Source organism: Odocoileus virginianus, chromosome 4, assembly GCF_023699985.2.
Source record: "Odocoileus virginianus isolate 20LAN1187 ecotype Illinois chromosome 4, Ovbor_1.2, whole genome shotgun sequence".
Lineage (NCBI taxonomy): Eukaryota > Metazoa > Chordata > Mammalia > Artiodactyla > Cervidae > Odocoileus > Odocoileus virginianus.
In genome coordinates this window covers 11,627,265-11,645,473 of record NC_069677.1, presented here as the reverse complement: position 1 = coordinate 11,645,473, position 18,209 = coordinate 11,627,265, and the positions used below count along the sequence as shown (strand labels likewise).

The 18,209-nt window shown below is 44.5% G+C and overlaps 1 protein-coding gene across 21 annotated transcripts in view; it reads right to left on the bottom strand.

The window, feature by feature from the left end:
* KALRN (kalirin RhoGEF kinase) overlaps window positions 1-18,209 on the bottom strand; it is a 668,360-nt gene that overhangs the window by 39,543 nt on the left and 610,608 nt on the right. For 14 of the 21 annotated variants that reach the window (XM_070466100.1, XM_070466108.1, XM_070466101.1 and 11 more), the window contains 11 exons: window positions 17,986-18,055; window positions 17,576-17,662; window positions 16,594-16,686; window positions 15,785-15,835; window positions 14,829-14,906; window positions 11,478-11,663; window positions 10,940-11,111; window positions 7,108-7,346; window positions 5,106-5,359; window positions 1,389-1,512; window positions 263-322 (listed from right to left, as the gene is read on the bottom strand). In XM_070466100.1, coding sequence (XP_070322201.1) covers window positions 263-322; window positions 1,389-1,512; window positions 5,106-5,359; window positions 7,108-7,346; window positions 10,940-11,111; window positions 11,478-11,663; window positions 14,829-14,906; window positions 15,785-15,835; window positions 16,594-16,686; window positions 17,576-17,662; window positions 17,986-18,055 — 1,414 coding nt within the window. Of the gene's footprint in view, window positions 1-262; window positions 323-1,388; window positions 1,513-4,223; window positions 4,819-5,101; window positions 5,360-7,107; window positions 7,347-10,939; window positions 11,112-11,477; window positions 11,664-14,828; window positions 14,907-15,784; window positions 15,836-16,593; window positions 16,687-17,575; window positions 17,663-17,985; window positions 18,056-18,209 lie in introns of those variants that run through there. The other 7 variants (XM_070466115.1, XM_020899512.2, XM_070466120.1 and 4 more) reach the window with 3 other exon arrangements.

Below are 18,209 nucleotides of genomic sequence, written 5' to 3'. Positions count from 1 at the left end.
AGGAAGAAAATAATAAGCAAGCATTCAAGAGAAACAGAAGTTTTTAAAAAGGCATCTAGGAAGAGTTTTTTTTTTTTTTTAAATCAAAATTAAACTGAATTCAGTTCTGTTTTGTTTTTTATAAGTTGGATGGGACACCCAGAAATGCCCTAATATCACCATGTATCCTTGACTGGCTGGTCACTTCAGCAAAGTCACTGTTACAGAACACATCAAAACAGACAATCATTGTAGTAAAGAGGACAACAATAGCTGCTTCTACCTCCATGCTAGTATTAGGGTCAAGATCATCACACTCTGACTCCTCGGAACTGTTCGTCTCCTTGATGGGCAGCATGAAGTGGGGGAAGAAAGAGAACACAGTTAGAACACAGGCAGCTTTGGCTAGAGAGTGGGGAGAACTTAAGAGAAGCATGAACAATGGGAAACCGGGCAGAGAAAAACCAGGTGCTGTTGAGGTGGGTGCGGGTCACCTGGGGTGGCAGCATGCTCTTTTCAGGGAGAGCCGCTCATCTCACAGGAAATAGCAATGGAAGCAACCAAATGAAGCATGAGTGCTGTTAAATTTTAGCTGTTGTCTTCTGTGAGGCTGGACTTTCCAGGTGAGGGTGAGGGAGACAGTACAATTTCTTTTCCCCAAAAAGGACATTCGAATGGGTTTTGACTGTTCCTATTTTTCTCAGGAAGACAATACACATTATAACAATATTACACATCAGCAATCTAATTTCCATTGTCCAGAGGCAGATCTTTTCTGAGGGCCCAACACAAAGAAAACAGATCACATCATTTCAAGATGGGGCACAACAAGGACCTGCCGAAGCTTAGAATAAGTGAGTTCATTATCATAGTTGGGTTATTACAGAGCAATAGCTTGGGCTTCATCAACATGCCTCCCTTCTCTGCCCAGGCATAGGCCTGAAGGTGATGTCTGAATTCTGGGGAAAAGAAATGAAACTTTACCAAGGACACAGTAGCCCTTACATTCCAAACCTCAGACTTCAAAGGGTTGGAGGTTTGGAAAACAGCTCTAATCTCTTTACCCTGCATGTATTTTTAAACCCAAGACACTGAATGGGTGACTTTGAGAACTTTACTATGAATCAAGCATCTTGCATTTCTAAGAGGATAAATAATACTGCAGATAATTTTGCTATAAAACATCTGCATAGTATAAGGAAGGTATAAAAGAAAAAAAAAAGAGATACTTACTTACTTGAATCGAAGTTGCCAGGAGAAACAAAAAATAAAAAATAAATTGATCTCGCATGCAAAATCCTACTAAACTACTTCCCCTCTGGTCCCCATCCACCCAAGTCTCCTTGTGAGAATGCTGCAGGGTGGGGGTAGATGAGAGGTCGGACACAGTTCCAGAATACCTTACTCACTTTAACAGAGACTTTGTTGCCCAGAATATCCTTGGGTTTACGAGACCCTGTGGCTTCATTTTTACCCGTGTTCTCCACTTCTGCCCGCTTTCTCATGCGTAGAGTATGCCATGAACATGACTTCCTGTTGTACCAAAAAATGCACCAATCAAAATGGCAGGTCAAGGCAGAGTGAGCGAGGCGGTGGGTGGGACTGCCACCATCTGGTGAGCCAGCAAGTGAGGCACTCTAGTGAAGTCCTGGCTGCGGAGGCCCCAAACCTCACACCAGCTCCTGTGGTGGAGGCTGGCAGTGGATCTCACCTCCAACAGGAAGTGAGTGAGGATGACCTTTGATCCCTCTCAATAGATGTGCGAGCTTGGTTGCAGCATTGGAGGGAAGAATGAGAATGGAGCTACTAAACTCTACTGAGGGAAGCTTTCATATCATATTGATGAGGGCTTAGAGGACTCAGGAATTCCCTTCCTAAAGGGTATGGTGGATGGGAGAAGACTAGGGATGGGGAGTAAAATAGGAAATATAAGGGAGGTATATTCAATAGTGTGTAAGGTACTTTTCCAGGATCAGACACAAAGACCCAAAAGGATGATAATGAGGTTTTCATCTCATTGTTTGTATTTGGGCTGTGGCCAGTCCCAAACACTGTGTAGTACAGATAAGAAGTTCTAGGGCATTGACTTAACAGACTGGTGAGCACTACTCATTTATCTGGAGGATTTAGGATGAAGGGTTGATATTCTCCACATTATCCCATGTCTGTGAATACAGAGATCTGTCAACCACTGAGAGGTCCTAGAATTTTCCTGTTGGGAGAAGACTCAACACGTGCTCTCAGGGAGGTGAGAGTAGCAATGCCCTTTCACACTATCCTAACTTCCTTCTTCTCACTAGGGGTTTGGAGCTATTTCTTCGTAGACCTGTAAAGAGAGGCTAGTGTAGAGCTCTTGAGTTCCACATATGTCACAACTCAAAGACAAAGACATCAAAAGTCAAGCCACAAACAGCATCAGGGACCTGGGCAGGGATCGTCAGTTTCAGATGTGGTCACAGAGTTTGGATGATGTTCTATCATGTCTGGAGTAAGTGAGGCTGGCTTCTCTCCAGTGTCTCCTTATCAACTTTAGGCCTATACAGACAAGGCTCAATTAACAGAGCCTTCATTAAGGGAGACAGGGGAGAAAGAGAGAGACCTATGAGATTTAGGAGGAAGGCAGATGCTCCAAAATACATAGCAGCTCCTCCAGAAAACTCCACAAATGTCAGGGATTTTAGGATGTTTTGGGGAAGATGTGCTAAAAATATTTATCACAAACATGGAGGTTTAGCAATCTATGTTCTGAGTAGGAAAGAGTGATAATAGTCATGTCCTCATTTTTTTTTTTTTTTTGGAAAGCAGCTCCTACAAAAGGCAAGAAGGAATCTCCTGGCCCGACCTTCTGTTGTATCTCCTAAATTGGCAGGCTCCCTGGGATCCCTTGCATAACAGCTGTTCACTCCAACAGTTGTTTCTGAGTGAGAACTGGTCACAGAAACTAACTTCAGGTAATATCATCTTAACTGCAGACTTTGACCCCCTATCTTTACCCTCAAAGCAAAGTCCCTGCTCATTCTGAGAACATCTTGAGTCAGGGAGGTCCCTGCTGAAAAGACTCCTAGGGCAGCCAGCACAGTGTGTGTGTGCCTGAGCATGGGGGTGCATTCCTATGTTTATCACAACCTACAAGTAATGTTGGGAAACAGACACGAAATAGTACAAGAGGCAGAACACACTTAATTTCACTATTCTTTTTCCCAGAAGAAGGCGTCATCATTTGGGGATCTTCCATCTCTTGGCCATAAGCCCAGGGACTGATGTGGAAACGGAGACATTTCAGTGACATGTATCCCATAGGCATCACAACCAACTCTGACACTTGTGGTCACAGCCCTTGGGAGGGTGCAATGAGTGTCCTTCACTGATAAATAGTGACCACTTTCAGTCCATTGCTTCTGTTCCACTCCCACTAACCGTTGTGCAAGAACTGCTGATAAGGAATCAAATGAGCAATTGGTATTTGAATCTGCTCTCTTTTGCCTAGTTTGACACCCTTCCTACCAGTCTTCCTGTGGAAGGCGTGAAACGTGAACAAAAGATGTGAAAGTGAGAAGCGAGAAGTGCTGAGTGCCCGGATAATTAGATCACAACTCATTATGAGTTGGCTAGCACTGTAAGTCATTGATTAATGAGAACCTAAATGCTTTGAGGGCCTTTATTTCCAAGGCTTCTGAAACCAAGTATCTGAAGGATAAGATGAATGGGGTCTATTGCCCTTCAGGGGAACTGCTGACTTCCAGCTGGGTCTATGCTACCTGGAAAGGCCAGGGTGAGGTCAGCAAACTGTCCCCTGGGCCAGAGGAAGCACCGAGGAGGTGCAGCTCTGCTGGTGTTGCTGTTCAAGCATCTCATGTGAGTTCCTTTTCCCTGGTCACCGGTGACCACCCAGTGTGGAGAGCAGTGGGGGCTGCAAGCCACCCCATCACCTTCTACACTAGCCATTGATTTCCATCAGCACCTCCAGGTCACCCACTTGGACAGCATTTGATCTGCATCATCCCTCATCTCAGAGGTTAGAGAGAACCCACAGGGGCTGTTTAGAAGGGAAGGCTAGGGTTGGAGCTTTGGTGGCAAAGGCACTTTTTGTTTAGAAAAAAATTGCCAATGCATTCAACCAACTCTTAAAGGAAAAAAAAAAAAAGAACAGGAAGAAGAAGAATAATCATTTGTACATTTAAAAGTTCCAGAACAGTGCAATGAGGAAAAAGGGTCCACTAGTCTTTAACCTCATTAAGACATGCTCATGATAAAAATTTATTTTACATATTTAAAATAATACATTTAAAATTATTAGTTACATTACAGGTACAATGATGAACATTGTGACTCTCCATTATATTGCACAGCCTGACTTCATCCAGATGGGTTTCTTTAAATAGTGCAAAATACTCTATACAGGAATGTGTTTGGAAGGGCCTTCGCAACCAAAATGAGGAAAAGAAATATCTTACAAATGACCATGAACATATATTAAAGTGACAGGGGAGGGGGAAGATTAGAAAAAAAAAAAGTTACAATCTGTACACAGGAATTTCCATAGACAAGCAAAAAGTTCCCTCTCTCCTGGGAGAAGCAGCAGGCCTCTGACCTATGCAGGTCTGGCATTTGTGCTAAGGTAATTTTTTGGAGTCAATCAAAAAATAATATATATATATATGTGTGTGTGTGTGTGTGTGTGTGTGTGTGTGTGTATATATATATATATATATATATATATATATATCAGTAACTTAATACAATATAAATAGAAGTCCAGTCCAGTGAATCCTGTGGTGGGTCAAATGGAGCAACAGGAGGCATGCCTTTTGTCACCTAGGGTTTCAGTAGGGTTCTTTTCTTAACAAGGGGTGGTGGGGAGAAAAGAAAAAAAAAAACAGAAAATTATAAATGAAAAGGAAAGAAAACCACCACTGTTACCACCACCACCAAAGAAAAAGCTGAACAATCCAGCCCAGATGCCCCCTGCTGCATGTGGTTCCAGCACTCAGACCTTGGTTCTGGTGGTGCTGTCGAGAATAAGCAGCAGTAACTCCCTACCATGTATTTGCATTTTTGTGTTCTTTGTTTTGAAATTTTTTTAGATCCACATATTCCTCTCCCCGGGAAGCCAACGAGGCACTTACTTGATGCTCCCGTCACTATTTTCTGTGGCTGCCATGGCTTTGGTGAGGGGCGCCAGGATGCTGCCAGGGACCCAGCCCTCAGCAGCGGGGGAGTGGTCGCTGGCGGGCTGGTATACCAGGCACATGTTCTGCTGGTTGACGGCGAGGACCTGGACAACCTCACCTTGGCTCACACAGATTTCATTCTCCTTCAGTGCATAGTAATCTTTGATCACGGCCATGGATGAGGCCCCATTGCATCCTCCCAGGTCACTCTGCAAGGAGACAGAGGTGAAAGGGACACAGATACAGGAAGGCTGGTTCACACATGATTGCTCTGCACCCTTGTGTGGTTAAAAGCCAATCTTCCTACTAGCAAGGTAAATAGCAGGCAGAAATTATCCTGAGAAATGAAATTATATTCATTAATGGGATCTGAGAATGTATTTTATGGCAATGTTTCATTAATATTATAATTGAGGGTGTAAAGGTGGAGATACTGCTCAGCCATAGGGAAAGGTATAAAAACACCGTCCACATGGAAATCCCTCCTTAGCATGCACCTTCCTGCCATCATCCTCCAGCTCATGGGAGGAAGAGTGTGGCAAAGGTAGAGGCATATATAAGCACCTGGGCAAAGGTCAGGTCAGTGGTCACAACCTCCCAATGAAAAGAACACAGGCTCTTTGATACATTTTTTCTTCCTTTTGAAAAAGCATTGATCTTACTCTATATTCTGTCCCTCTTTGAGACAGAAGTAACAGTGAGGCATTTGCCCAATTCAAAGGCCAGGTCATGACTTATCCTGATCCAACCGCTGTGGGAACAGAATGCATCCAGACCCCCAGCTCCACCCCTCCTGCCGGTACTCATTAATATGAAGGAGCCTGCCTCCATGACTTTTTCACGTGACTGCACCAGGGAAGCTACTTCAAGACAGACCTGCAACTGTCATGGATACCTGGCTGCCTCACAGCACAGTGAGAGCCAGAAGTTCTTTGGTAAATTAGTGTGACTTCAACTTACTCACAAGGGCAAGGGGTTTTTAAGATGAAAAAAATCACTTCCAGGTGATAAAACAGGTCAGTATAATTACTCTAACACAGAATTGAACTTGGAAATCAATAGTTTAAAAAAAAAAGGGAATTCCTTGGTGCTTTCACTGCTGAGGGTGTGGGTTCAATCAATGGTTGGGGAACTAAGATCCCACAAGCTGTGCTGTGTGGCTGGGAAAAAAAAATCAGTATCATCTAATAATTTGGGTAAGAAAAATAAAACTATAAAGTAAAAACATATAGGTAAAAAATGTAGACATTCCTATTCATAGACCCACTGAGTTCTACAGGAAATGGAGGTCTGATGAGATTAAGTAACCCACTGAGGTTCTAATGCAAGACACAAAGTTCTGAGCTGCAGAATTTGAAATGGAAACCAGATAGCCTAACACCTGATCTAGCACTTTTCCCATTCGTTGTCATTTCTACTACCTTGTGGGATCAAAACAGCTGTGTATGTTGATGACTATCCTCATGACAATGTTTGAATTGTGGATTATCTGTGATAAATGTCTAATCCAAGGCTAGCTTCCACAGTCACACATCAATGGGCAGCACCCCCTTGCTGCATCAGCTGCATGGGTGGTGAAGAGCTGTGGGCTCGCTTCAGCAGCTCATCTTTAGAAAGGGCAATCTCTTTAAGATGTCAAACCCTAGAGTTGCAACTTTTAGGTGGTCCACCTCACAACTCCTCTATTTGCTACAAATCATAATTGCTACTACAATATTACCTACAGCGTTTCTGCAGATGGCAACAATAGCCCTTCAACACAGAGTGTCTGAATCTGGGGGAAACTGGCCTAACTCACTCAGTATTTCAGAGAAGGAAGAGAAATAATTGAGACTAGAAGGTATTTACTGGGTTCTTCGTGCTAAAACAATTACCATAGAAAGATGCTACTTAATAAAGTAAGAACAGAGGTTGTGCCCTCAAAGAGGGTGAGGTGGAGGGATGGGCCATCACTTACCTTGCTGGCCTCAAACTTGTCCCCAGCCTGGTGGTAGTCAAACCCTGGACTGCCATTGGAGGTAGATATCTTCAGGGGTGGCAGAGGCGGGTTATAGCTGGAGCCCTTTGGGGGCTTCTCAGAGCCCACGGGGATGGAGGAGTAGGGCCTCGGGCTGGCTTGGGGAACCCTAGCAGGCTGGGACCTCATCACGGCTGTGCTCCTTTCTTTCCGCTGATACTCAATGGGCGACTGCAGGGCTACAGGGAAACAGCAGGCTGTTACTCTCAGCTTTGGAAATCCCACGAGGACTTGGAGGCTCATGAGGTGAAGGCTTTGTGAGAGACAGAGTGGGGATACTCTGTACCCCCAGTATCATGAGGAAGATACTGCCCTGTTTTTAATGAATGTATAAGCTACTGAGAACTATTCTTAGTGTTGTCTAAGTGATGAAAATGCGACACCAAAATAGTACAAAAGGAGGGAGAGAAGGCTCTGTAGTACGTGTACATGTGCATGTGGCTGGACACAGGGACGAGTCAGGGTGGTAATAGAGAGCTCCAGAAACTACCAGCCCTCTGGCCCTCAGGCCAGAAACTGCCAGCCCTCAGCCACCATGCAGGCTCTGCAGGGTGGAAACAAATGGGAAGTGGGTCTCGGGAACAGAATGGAGTCAGAGTCCCTGGTGCACAGGGCCATGGCGCTCTGTGGAGGAAACGGAGATGAGACAGGTAAGGGAGGCGTGAGTTGCCATGGTGTAAAAGATCTAGAAAGTCAGGTGACTGAGTCTGGATTTAATTCTGAAGATCATGAAAAGTGACTGAATTCAGTGAACTTGCATGTTTTAAATGCAGGTGCTGGCACCAAAACCTTGCAGCAGGTTGGGGGAGGGATAGGCCAGGCTGATCAGGAGCCCTGAGATGGTGACAGGACAGAGGTGGAACCTGAGCAGAGCCGTGGGAACAAGGAAGGGGTGTGGCAGGTGCTCCAGAGGGAGGCGAGGCTGACACAGCCTAGATGGGAAAAGATGGCAAGAAGCCAGGGTCACTCGAGTTTGGGGGCTGGGAGAATGGTGGTTAGTGGAACTCAGGAGACAGGGGAAAGCTGTCTTGAAGAGAAAGACATGAACTTTGTTTTCCTGAGTTTAAGATGATAAAGTTCCAAGGTCTGAGTAGTAAAGAGGTATAGCAGGTAAGAACCACACAGGTCAAATTCTCTAACAATGACTTCAAGGCTGGCCTGATTATATTGTTTCTATCAGTGTTCACTGTAACAAATATTTGATTGGGTTAATGGCTGAGGCCCAGAGAACTTTTCATGATGAGACTTTCTATAGTAATAGGTACTAGTAACTTTAACAGGACTCAACATATGGTTCATATTTCCTTTCCATCTGAGGCCTCAGGACGGAAGGCTGACTCTGAGGTGCCTGCACATGTGACTATAAGTAAAAGCCTGGCCCCAGTCCACTGTCACATCCTTTGTCTTCTGAGTGTGTCAAGTGCAGCATAGGCTGCTACCAGATCTCGACCTTTCTCCTTGGAGAACATTAAATATTTAAGCATTGAGAATTGAGTTCAGTAATAGCTTCATAACTCACTATAATTAGGGGAAAGTTTTCTTGGAACCAGGTATCAATACAAATCTGGAAAAGTGACTATGGTCAAGAAGTATCATTCCAGATCTGAAGCAGATAGCAAGACAGCTGTGAAGGAGACTGTAGCAAACTGATTTGATGAATCAATATCCATCTCATGGAGCTGGGGTTTTACTTTGATTATATTCAATAATTATGCTAAAGAGCTTGAAAATGGCATATCTTCTTAAACAAGCTCCACAGAGAGACTGTCTTCTTCTACCAGCCTCAATCTGCATAACTTAAGTTTTAGGATTAGGAAAGTTGTACATCTTTGGATTGGGTTTGTATCTGGCTGACAGATACAGTGTCTTATACCTGATCCTGTTTTTTTTTGTTTTGTTTGCTGGGAAGCTCATACGTATGCCCTACCACTAGCAACTATATTGCAGTTTTGGGGTTAAGAACCTGATTTTAAGTTACACAGCTCTTAGTTTAAGTTTTATTCTAGCACCTACTGGTTTTCTGACTTGGGACCAGTTTATTTACCTCTCTGAGCTTCCTCTTCCTCATTTGAAAAATACAGTGTAATATGCGAAATGCTCAGCACCATGTCTCACACAGAGAAAGGACTCAATATATGGGTGGGAGCCATTATTGGTACTCATTTATACAGTTTCAATCTATTGTCCTACCTTATTTTTCTTTTGTCCTGAATTGATGAACTTAACAACTTCATTTCCAACTTAGAATCTATCAGAAATTCCTAACAGAATGCAATTTAATGAATGCTTTTTATATTTCACACATTTTTGCTTAAAGTTACTTTATCCACATAAGCATTAAATCAAAGTTGTATATTCAAAAGCTGTGAACAATACACAGCTTTCATTACTATCCCTCAGGACTGGGCTGGTGTTGATAATTTTAGATTCTTTAGAATTAGAAAGAACCCTAGAGATCACATAGTTTAGTCTTTTTTTTTTTTTACCAGATTGTTCTACAGCTGGGAGACCAGGGGCATGGCCCAAACTCTATGTATAATTGCTTTGAAGACTCATGTTGTTGTTTTAGTTGCTAAGTCATGTCCAACTCTTTGCGACCCCATGGACTGTAGTCTGTCAGGCTCCTCGGTCCCTGGAATTCTCCAGGCAAGAATACCGAAGTGAGTTGCCATTTCCTTCTCCAAGGGATCTTCTGACCCAGGGATTGAACCCATATCTCCTGCATTGCAGGAGAATTCTTTACCACTGAGCCACCTGGGGAGCCTTGAAGTCTCATGTTCTACCTTAAAAAATCAAGGCATTCTACTATATAATCTCATGTTATTTGTTTTAAAATAAATACAATGTGCTAAATCCCTTACTGAAGTACAGTTGATACCTGATGATCTCACAGGCTCTCTGGAGTTATCTGGAGATAACAGAGGCTACACAGAGAATGACGCTCTCTATGGGAGGTGTGCTGTGTTTTCCTGCTTCCAAAGCTGCAGAGTAGATCGTTCACAAAAAGAGCCAACCGAGGCCCAGTGACACGTCATGACTTGTCCAACGTTCATCACCTCTAGTCTCTCCCCACATCATTCAGTCCATGCTAGACACCCAACAATTGCTCTATGTGCATCATTTGAAAGAGAGCAGATTCTAGACTAGAAAAGGTGATATGCCTAAGGGTTGGACGTGTATGTGTAAACATGGGAAGACATATGGCCATACAGTACTCCTGTAAGTCCATAGAGAATGTCATTCTCTGTGTAAGTGATAATTTGTTCTGGGAAGCTTCAAGGTATTCCTGAAATTTAGAGTTAGCAATCACCTCTATTGGGAGCAAAGAGGGATTTGAGCTGATCTGCCAAACTCCCAGTTATCTCTAGATAGCACTAGAGAACCTCTGAGATTACCAGCCATTAACTACCAAATGGAAAAATATACATCATTGACAGCTGGCCCCTGAGACAAAGAGAATGTGCTCATTTCAGATTTTGGCCCCAGTTATTACCAGCTGGTAATGGTGGCCACAAGGCACAACTTCTGTGTCAAGGCTCTAAGAGATTCTCTCTTCTTTTGGAAAGATGGCCTTCTTTACCATGTCCTATCTGCCCAATTGTATATTTGGGTTCAGAAAAATTCTACACAAAGTGTTTCTGAAAACTACAAGGTTGGAATGCATGTAAACGTGATCAGGGCTCATAACTCACCAACAGCCCAGATCCAAGGGGACTCAGAGTTGTGAGTTTCCCTGAAAATGGCCTGCCTAGAAGCCAGGCCCAGTACCTACCATTTAAGAAGTCTCGCTGTGTTTCTAAGACTTGGTTGATGTCCTGCACCCAGGCCTGCTGGATGTCAGCGTTGGCGGCTTGCAGAATGACCCTCTCTGAAGTCTCCCTGTTCAAAAGTGCAAACTTGCAGGGGTCATTGTCTACGTTCTCCTCCAGGACCAAGTAGTTCATCTGCAAGAAACCAAGGGGATCCTTCACATATCTAAGTGGTTTAAAAATATCAACAACATATTACAGTTCCTTCAAGTTTTTATTTCAGATGTTTCCAAAAATGTGCCCTGGATCTAACAGCTTAAATACTTTGGTTTCTGTCTTTGACTGAACGACATGATCTTGGAGAACCTGCATGATCACCTTAGAGACTGGCGCCAAGCTGTCACTTTTTCTCACAATAATCAACCTTCAAGCCTGAAGGTTACAAGCCTAAAAGGTCTTCAATGTTCTGGATCCAAACTCATGCCAGTGCCTCGTCTTTGGGAAGCAGCTCCCTCAGTGTGGCTCTTCCTTGCCCCTCCTCACCCTCGCCTGGATCCTCACCTTGATGCTCCTTTTGAACATGTAGCCTGGGGTGAGGGATCCCTTCCTGAGCAGTTCACTGAAGATGACGATTTGCTCAAAGAGGAACACACGCCTCTCCTTGGTCCGTGACTGCATGCCAGCATCCAGCTCAATCACATAGAATGTGTCCTGCTGCAGCAGCTTGCCCTGAGCAGTCAGGGTCCCCTGATGGGAAGAAGGGCTGGAATGAAGTAACTGAAAGACAGGGAGATGACCCCAGCCCTCTGGGTAACAGAATCTCCCCCTCTGGGGACATGGACAACAGACCCGACAGCAAAAGCCTCAGGTTCTAGTAAGAGACTGAATCAGGGCCCATCTAGGGTAGACTGTGACCACCTTCCTTCTCACAGGGCCCCAGACAGAAGGGAAAGAAGGCTATAGAACCATACAGAAGCAGTTTGGGGAAAATGCCAGAAAGAAGATAAAATTATTAGCTAAAAAGATGTTCAGGAGTTGTCCTCGCCCTTATTTTTTTTAGTAAAAGGAAAACAGAAGGTAGGTGATGTTGGAGCTGGAAGCAGACTTTCTGTCCTTGGAGAAAGTGTGCCACTGAGAGGTGTGCCTGCCTGGCCCTTGTGAGAAGACCTGGAATACTCTCATAGCCATGGATCTAGAACCAATCTAGGGCCAGGGAAATGATGGAGGCAGGACCACACACACACATACACATCAGATGAGTAGGGCCCCTCTCTGCTTTATTTCAGGCTGGTGAAATTCTGAGATCTTCATCTCCTGCTACAGATCAGCAGGTACAGCTGAGGTACTATCAATCAGTGCCCTTATTTTATAAGCTGATGGATATTTTTTTGGGGGTCCTGAAACCCTTCTTATAATGTCTCCAGTTGCCAGATCACTTGACACCCAGTCTAGGAGGTAGAGCACATTTGGTTTACCAGTTCTAACCAGATTTTCAGAGATATTGTCACATCTTTCAAGGGAATCTAGCCCAAGCCAGCAAGTCTTCACAGATGCTACTGGAGAGCCTTGCTTTTTCTACTGTTCTGCAACAAGATGCTGCCATCTGAGACAGTGACCAGAGCACTGCCTCTAAACTCTCAGCTGACAACTTTTGTCCTTTAATGCAAATGTGGAATATTCTCTGCACCTGATGATTTTTTTTCAAACATTACCCAACACACGAGCTATTTTCCTTTCATGTTCCTGAGAAATGCCAGCCCTTTGCTTGGATCATGGGCCTTACTGTCAAGGTCAGCAGCCAAACAGGCTTATCTCTACCCTGGTCCAAAGTTAATATTAAGCCAGTGACCAGCTCTAAAAGCTCTATTAATATTACATAAGAGCCTGACCCAAGAGTTATAACCCTGCCAACACTAAAGGGAAAGCTAAAGGATGTAAAAGGAAGGGAATCTAAGTGAAGGGGTTAACTTCTCTCTGCCCCAGAGCCAAGGACTTCAGAAGGAATGGTCCTTCCCAGTTAGCAGAAGGAATGCAAAGCAGATTCTCTAGGACTTCATGAAAAAAGGAGATGGTGGTTGACTTAAAAGAGAAAATAATTCCACCCTCCCATGTGTGTCCTCCTGTGGACACATGCACATGTACAATATGGTTCCTGCGAAGTCTGACTGGGTCAGAAGGCACATCAGATGTTCCTCCTGTCAGTGGTCAGTTCCTCCAGAGACCAAGAGAAATTCAAGTCAGACTCTTGCTCAGAAAAACACAGGGAACATCAAGGATGAAGGGCAAAAGGAATTACTTGGCTTGTTCAGAACAGCCTCAGACCTGGCATAATTCCAAGCAAACAAGTATAAAACGTCATCTAGTGTGACTTAAGAAACACCATGTGAAAACTTGAGATGTATTTCTCAGGTCTACTGTGGCGAACAGGAACCTGTGAAAAAAATTAAGAGCAAAAAGGACCCTCCACATAGTTCCTGATCACAACATAGTGATGGAAATCAGACAGGGACAGCAGGATGGGCTGTAAGGGCAGAAAGGACAAAAGAATTTGGCTCAAAACCATTATTAATTGAAACCATTAACCCAAATCTGAATATAGCACTTTCTAACCTTACATATATATCAGTCTGCCTTATGTCTATTTCATTCTAGTTTAGCCAGAAAGAAAAGTCCCCTGTTTCTAAAATGAAAAATGCAATCTTACAAGATTATTGGGAAATAGGATTAGAAGATCCACATCTTTCTCTAAGGGGTTCAACAACAACTATAAGCACCTGTCAATAATTGTGTTAGTTCCAGTTTTATCATATTAGTATTTAAAATAGACTGTGTTTAGTTAATAAATGAAGTTTGGCTATAAACTAATAACAGCCACTTATTAAGCTTAAATCAGGAAAGCCAATTTGCTCTTCTGAGATTCACTGTTTTGGGTTGAACTGAATCCCCTCTCCAAGTTGCATGTTAAAGTCTTAACCCCCAGTGCCTTAGATTGCAACCTTATTGAAAGACAGAGTCTTTACAAAGGTGAACAAGTTGAAGAGAGGTCATCACAGTGAGCCCTAATCAAATGATTGATGTGTTTATAAGAGGGGGAAATTTCCACAGAGGTATGTACAGAAGGAAGATGATATGAAGACACAGGAAGAATGCCATGTGAACATGAAGATGGCCATCTACAAGCCAAGGAGGGAGGCCTGAACAGACCCTTTCCTGACAGTGCTCAGAAGAAACCACCCTTGCCTTGATCTCAGATTTCCAGCTTCTGGAAACGTGAGATGATGCACTTCTGTTGTTGAAGTCTATAGTACTCTGGTTATGACCACCCTAGCACACTAACTCTGGTTATGGTGGCCCTAGCACACTAGCATATTCAATTGAAACCCAAATCCTGAGTACATCCAGCTGTTTCTCCCAAGGCTTGACTCTTCTTGTCAAAGAATAGTAATGTGCACTGTGATGTTTTAGAGCTTAAAACATCCACTTAACTAAAAAGCCAGCCACTATGTAGACCTGTTTATTAGAACCACCCTCTCAGGAAAAACAAAAAAAAAAGTGTTCCATTTTCCCCTAGTTCTACTCCCATCACATAGTCCTGCACTCCCTCACATTCCCAGCATTTCTCAAGTAAGAAAGAAAAGGGAAGAGGTCATTGGCAGGTCCATGGCTATAAAGAATCTTGGGTCTTTCCAACACCCTTGGAATTCTGACTGCAGCTTGGTTGACCTCCTATGACTGCTCTATTGCTGGAAATCCTAAATAGGTGCATCTTCTAGGCCCGTGAACCAGAGGGGCCCAGGCACAACGGCACAGACAGCAAGTGAGACAGAGAGGGTGGGCACAAGGCTTCACAGGGAAGCCTGGGTTCCTGCTGCCCTGAAGAGAGAGGGCTAAGAAGCCTTCTTGAGAGCTCACCTCAAAGCCCTGCAGGCGTCCCAGGTTCATCATGTCATTGCAGCGTTTTGGAACAAGGCACATTAACTCCACTGCTTTCTGTGGGGGAAGAAAAGCAGTAGTCATAACCAGGAGCAGCACTTGAGTGGCGGGCTCAGGACAATTCCATGCTGGAAGACTGAGGCCTCCTGGTGGCTTCTTGATCCTAGGAAAGGACACTGGTCCCTACTGCTCACTCTGGAAGAGAATGGATTTCCTGTTCTAGTTTGTGGGGTGTTGGTCATCCATGCAGAGGCTCCACATGAATCAGTGACCACATGCAGGAATGAGGCTACCCAGTCCATCCTTTTTCTACCTTCCCACTTTTGTTAATCCATTTGCTTTCCCTCTCACATTTTTCTTTCTTCTCTTTGTTGCTTTCTGGCTGCCCAAGCAACAGCTTAGCCTTGCTTGTGACACACTAGAGGTTTTAACCTAAAATAACCTGCCAGAATGGTCTGTAACCACTCTGGCTTAAAATAATCCCCATGGTGACGTTGTCTCAAAGGACTTCACTTAGAGAGTAATCCTCAGGGCCCAGGGAGGGAGTGAAAATGGAATAATTTATATGTCAGCTTAAATAGTGTCTGAATTCCTGGATAAAGCTGTACACTGAAACACCCAATCTCTGCAGGATGTTAGAGGGCTCAAATGCTACCCTTTCCCATCACATGTCACTGGGAGCCACAAAGAGAACATCAGTGGGGCTAAGCTGTGCTCTGGCTCAGGTCTGAATTCTTGCATTCTTGATAAACCCTCAGTGTGCTCCTCAGCGCTTGGTATTCCTCATCTTGCTGGGCAGCTGTCTGCAAGGGGCTCTGCTGTCTGAGAGGAGTCAGCCTGGATCCTCTATCCTCCAGAGTCAATCCTTCCCCTTTAGAGGCAGACATTCAGTACTGTCCCCTGAGAACCACCAGCATTTCAAGCAGAAAACTCACCTCAATGTCTGAACACTCCAAACCAGCCTTCTCGCTGTATCTCAGGAAGTCCTAGCAAGTAGGGAAGCAAGGAAGGGTGAGGGGAGGGTAAAACCAGTTAGGAAAATACAGCACTATAAAGAAAATGAAGCTTCATAAAAACCAAGATGACACCCAGAAGACTCCTTCCCAACAGAGATGGCAATGCTTTGTAGTAGCTGAGATATGAAGTTATGAATCAGGGTAGACAAAACCAAATAGAGAAAACATTCAAAGACTCAAAACTATGGGTAGAGGGGAGGGGCAAAGAGGAGAGTGAGTGAGTGAATAGGGACAAAAGGGGAATGATGATGAGAAGGAATGGGAGACAAGACAGTTAAATATCTCTTCCATTTGTCTTATATTTCTGTAAGACAAGTCAAATTAAACAACTTTAAAAAGTAAAAAATGATCAAATTTTAGGTTTAGCTCATCTGAGGTTTCTAGGTTTTTTTGCCTTTTCTTTCTCGGTGAATTCTTCTCTGATTTTATGCTCTTATAATTTTTTAGTTTTTAAAGGTTCCAAGTCAGTTGGTGACAGCAACAACGTAAGAAAGTGATTTGGAAAAAAGAAAATCAAATAACAACCAAACTTAAAGGCAGGAACAACAGGCATGCAATTTATTTGGGGGCAAAGGTGATGCAAATAACCAGTAGGTAATGTAAAAACCCACGTGGGCCTCCCACAGGAAAAGTGCGGTGGAGACAGAACCTCCAGCTGACCTGCTCCCTAACTCAGAGTCTGACTAAGACCCTGCTCTAGCCCTGAGCAGGGCTCACAGCACTCTTACCTTGAGGAGCAGTTGATATTTTGTTATTCTCTGAATGGGCTTGATAAGGAAGTCGCTAAGTGTCAGCCTTTGATTTATCTCTTGTTTCACCTCCTGGAACATAAGGGAGCTACATTATACAAAAAGGAACCAAAGGATTGGGGTGCTCTGGTTATGGGTTCAAAGGAAAGCAAGGCAGGTCATCGTGTTTGCCAGTAAAGATTTAGAATCTACAAAGCACACGATAGGTAGAACTGCCTACACAATAGTTCATTTGTTATTAACACACAGCACACCTCATCATCACCTTCTTATCTATCAAGCTCTGTGACCCCTTGTGTCCTTGCCCCTGTCCTGGGGACAAGCTGGAATGGGTGTTCCTTTCTCTTTTCCCCTTCAGGGTCAAGTCAGAAAGGAAGGGATTCCCCTGGGACACAGAGGCCGAGGGGCTGGACCCTGGACTCAGATCTGCAAACGATTAGTTGTGGGAGCTCTCCGAGACAAGGTGTTGCCCTTCCTCCAGCAAAATAAACACTTCCAGGCTGGGGCAGAACAGACACTTTGAGGTGCTTGCTGGATCTCTGGGAACAGGAGCAGAGGCTATGTACAAGGTGCCTATGAGTGCCCCCCGGGAGGAGGAGGGCCCTCAGCAAGCAGTCTCCAGGGCCTGGTGATGAAGACTGGGGGTGCAGTGGGCTCTGGGGCCATGGAAGGAGGACTGGAGCTTCTGTAGCAGTCTCTGAATTACAGAGTTGTTCTATCAGCAGGGACTCCAGTCCACTTGCTCGGCTGTCTCCGCTCCTCTCCAGCAAAGGGATTCATGAGAACTTAGCCAAGAAGCTAATTAATGGCTCCCGAGGAGGCAGCTATCTCTGTCCTAAGGGATGGGCAGAGCTGGGTGGGGTTCACCAGCCGATGAATGACGGTTGGTATTTCTGAATGGGTTGGTCTTGGCCTGAGTTTCTTGCCCCCACTCTGGTTCGGACAAAATCGAGCAGCTTACTTCAAAGTAGGCATCGTACTCGGCGACGATGTACTCAGAGCGCGGCTTATTCTGGCAGTACCACACGTAGATGTGCAGCTTCCGCTCCTGCAAAGGAGGGAAGAGGGAAAGGCGCTCAGGCACCTGTGCCGTGCAGTCAACCCCAGCGTGCTAAGCTGGTATAAGCATGGAGAAGAGGACACAGATCTGGTTCATGCTCTGGGGATGCACCAACGCGGCTAAACATCAGGGACAGAAGAGTAAACATAGTGGGCAAGAGCCCAGCTTCCAAACTGCCAAGGAAGGGAGGAAAAAAAACCCAACAGCTCAGACAGGGATGAGAAGGAAAAGCAGAGAAGGGAAGGGATTGTAAAATGCATGCAAATGAGCCTGGTGTGAGGGGAAGGGGTGGGGTGTGAGGCAACACTCACATATTTAATAAAGAGCTGTGCCAATCTGTCTTGCTCCTGGATACATTTTTCCAGTTCACCCAGGAAAACACTAAAGGAGGATGGAGAAGAGAAGAAAGCCACATTCTTCAGAACTGTATTACTTTTCAACAAGGAGATAAATGACAGAAGACTCCCCCCAGACTCCACCCTTAAGGTCAGACGCGGGAGGATGGGAGCACCCCGGTTTCCAGAATACCCTGATC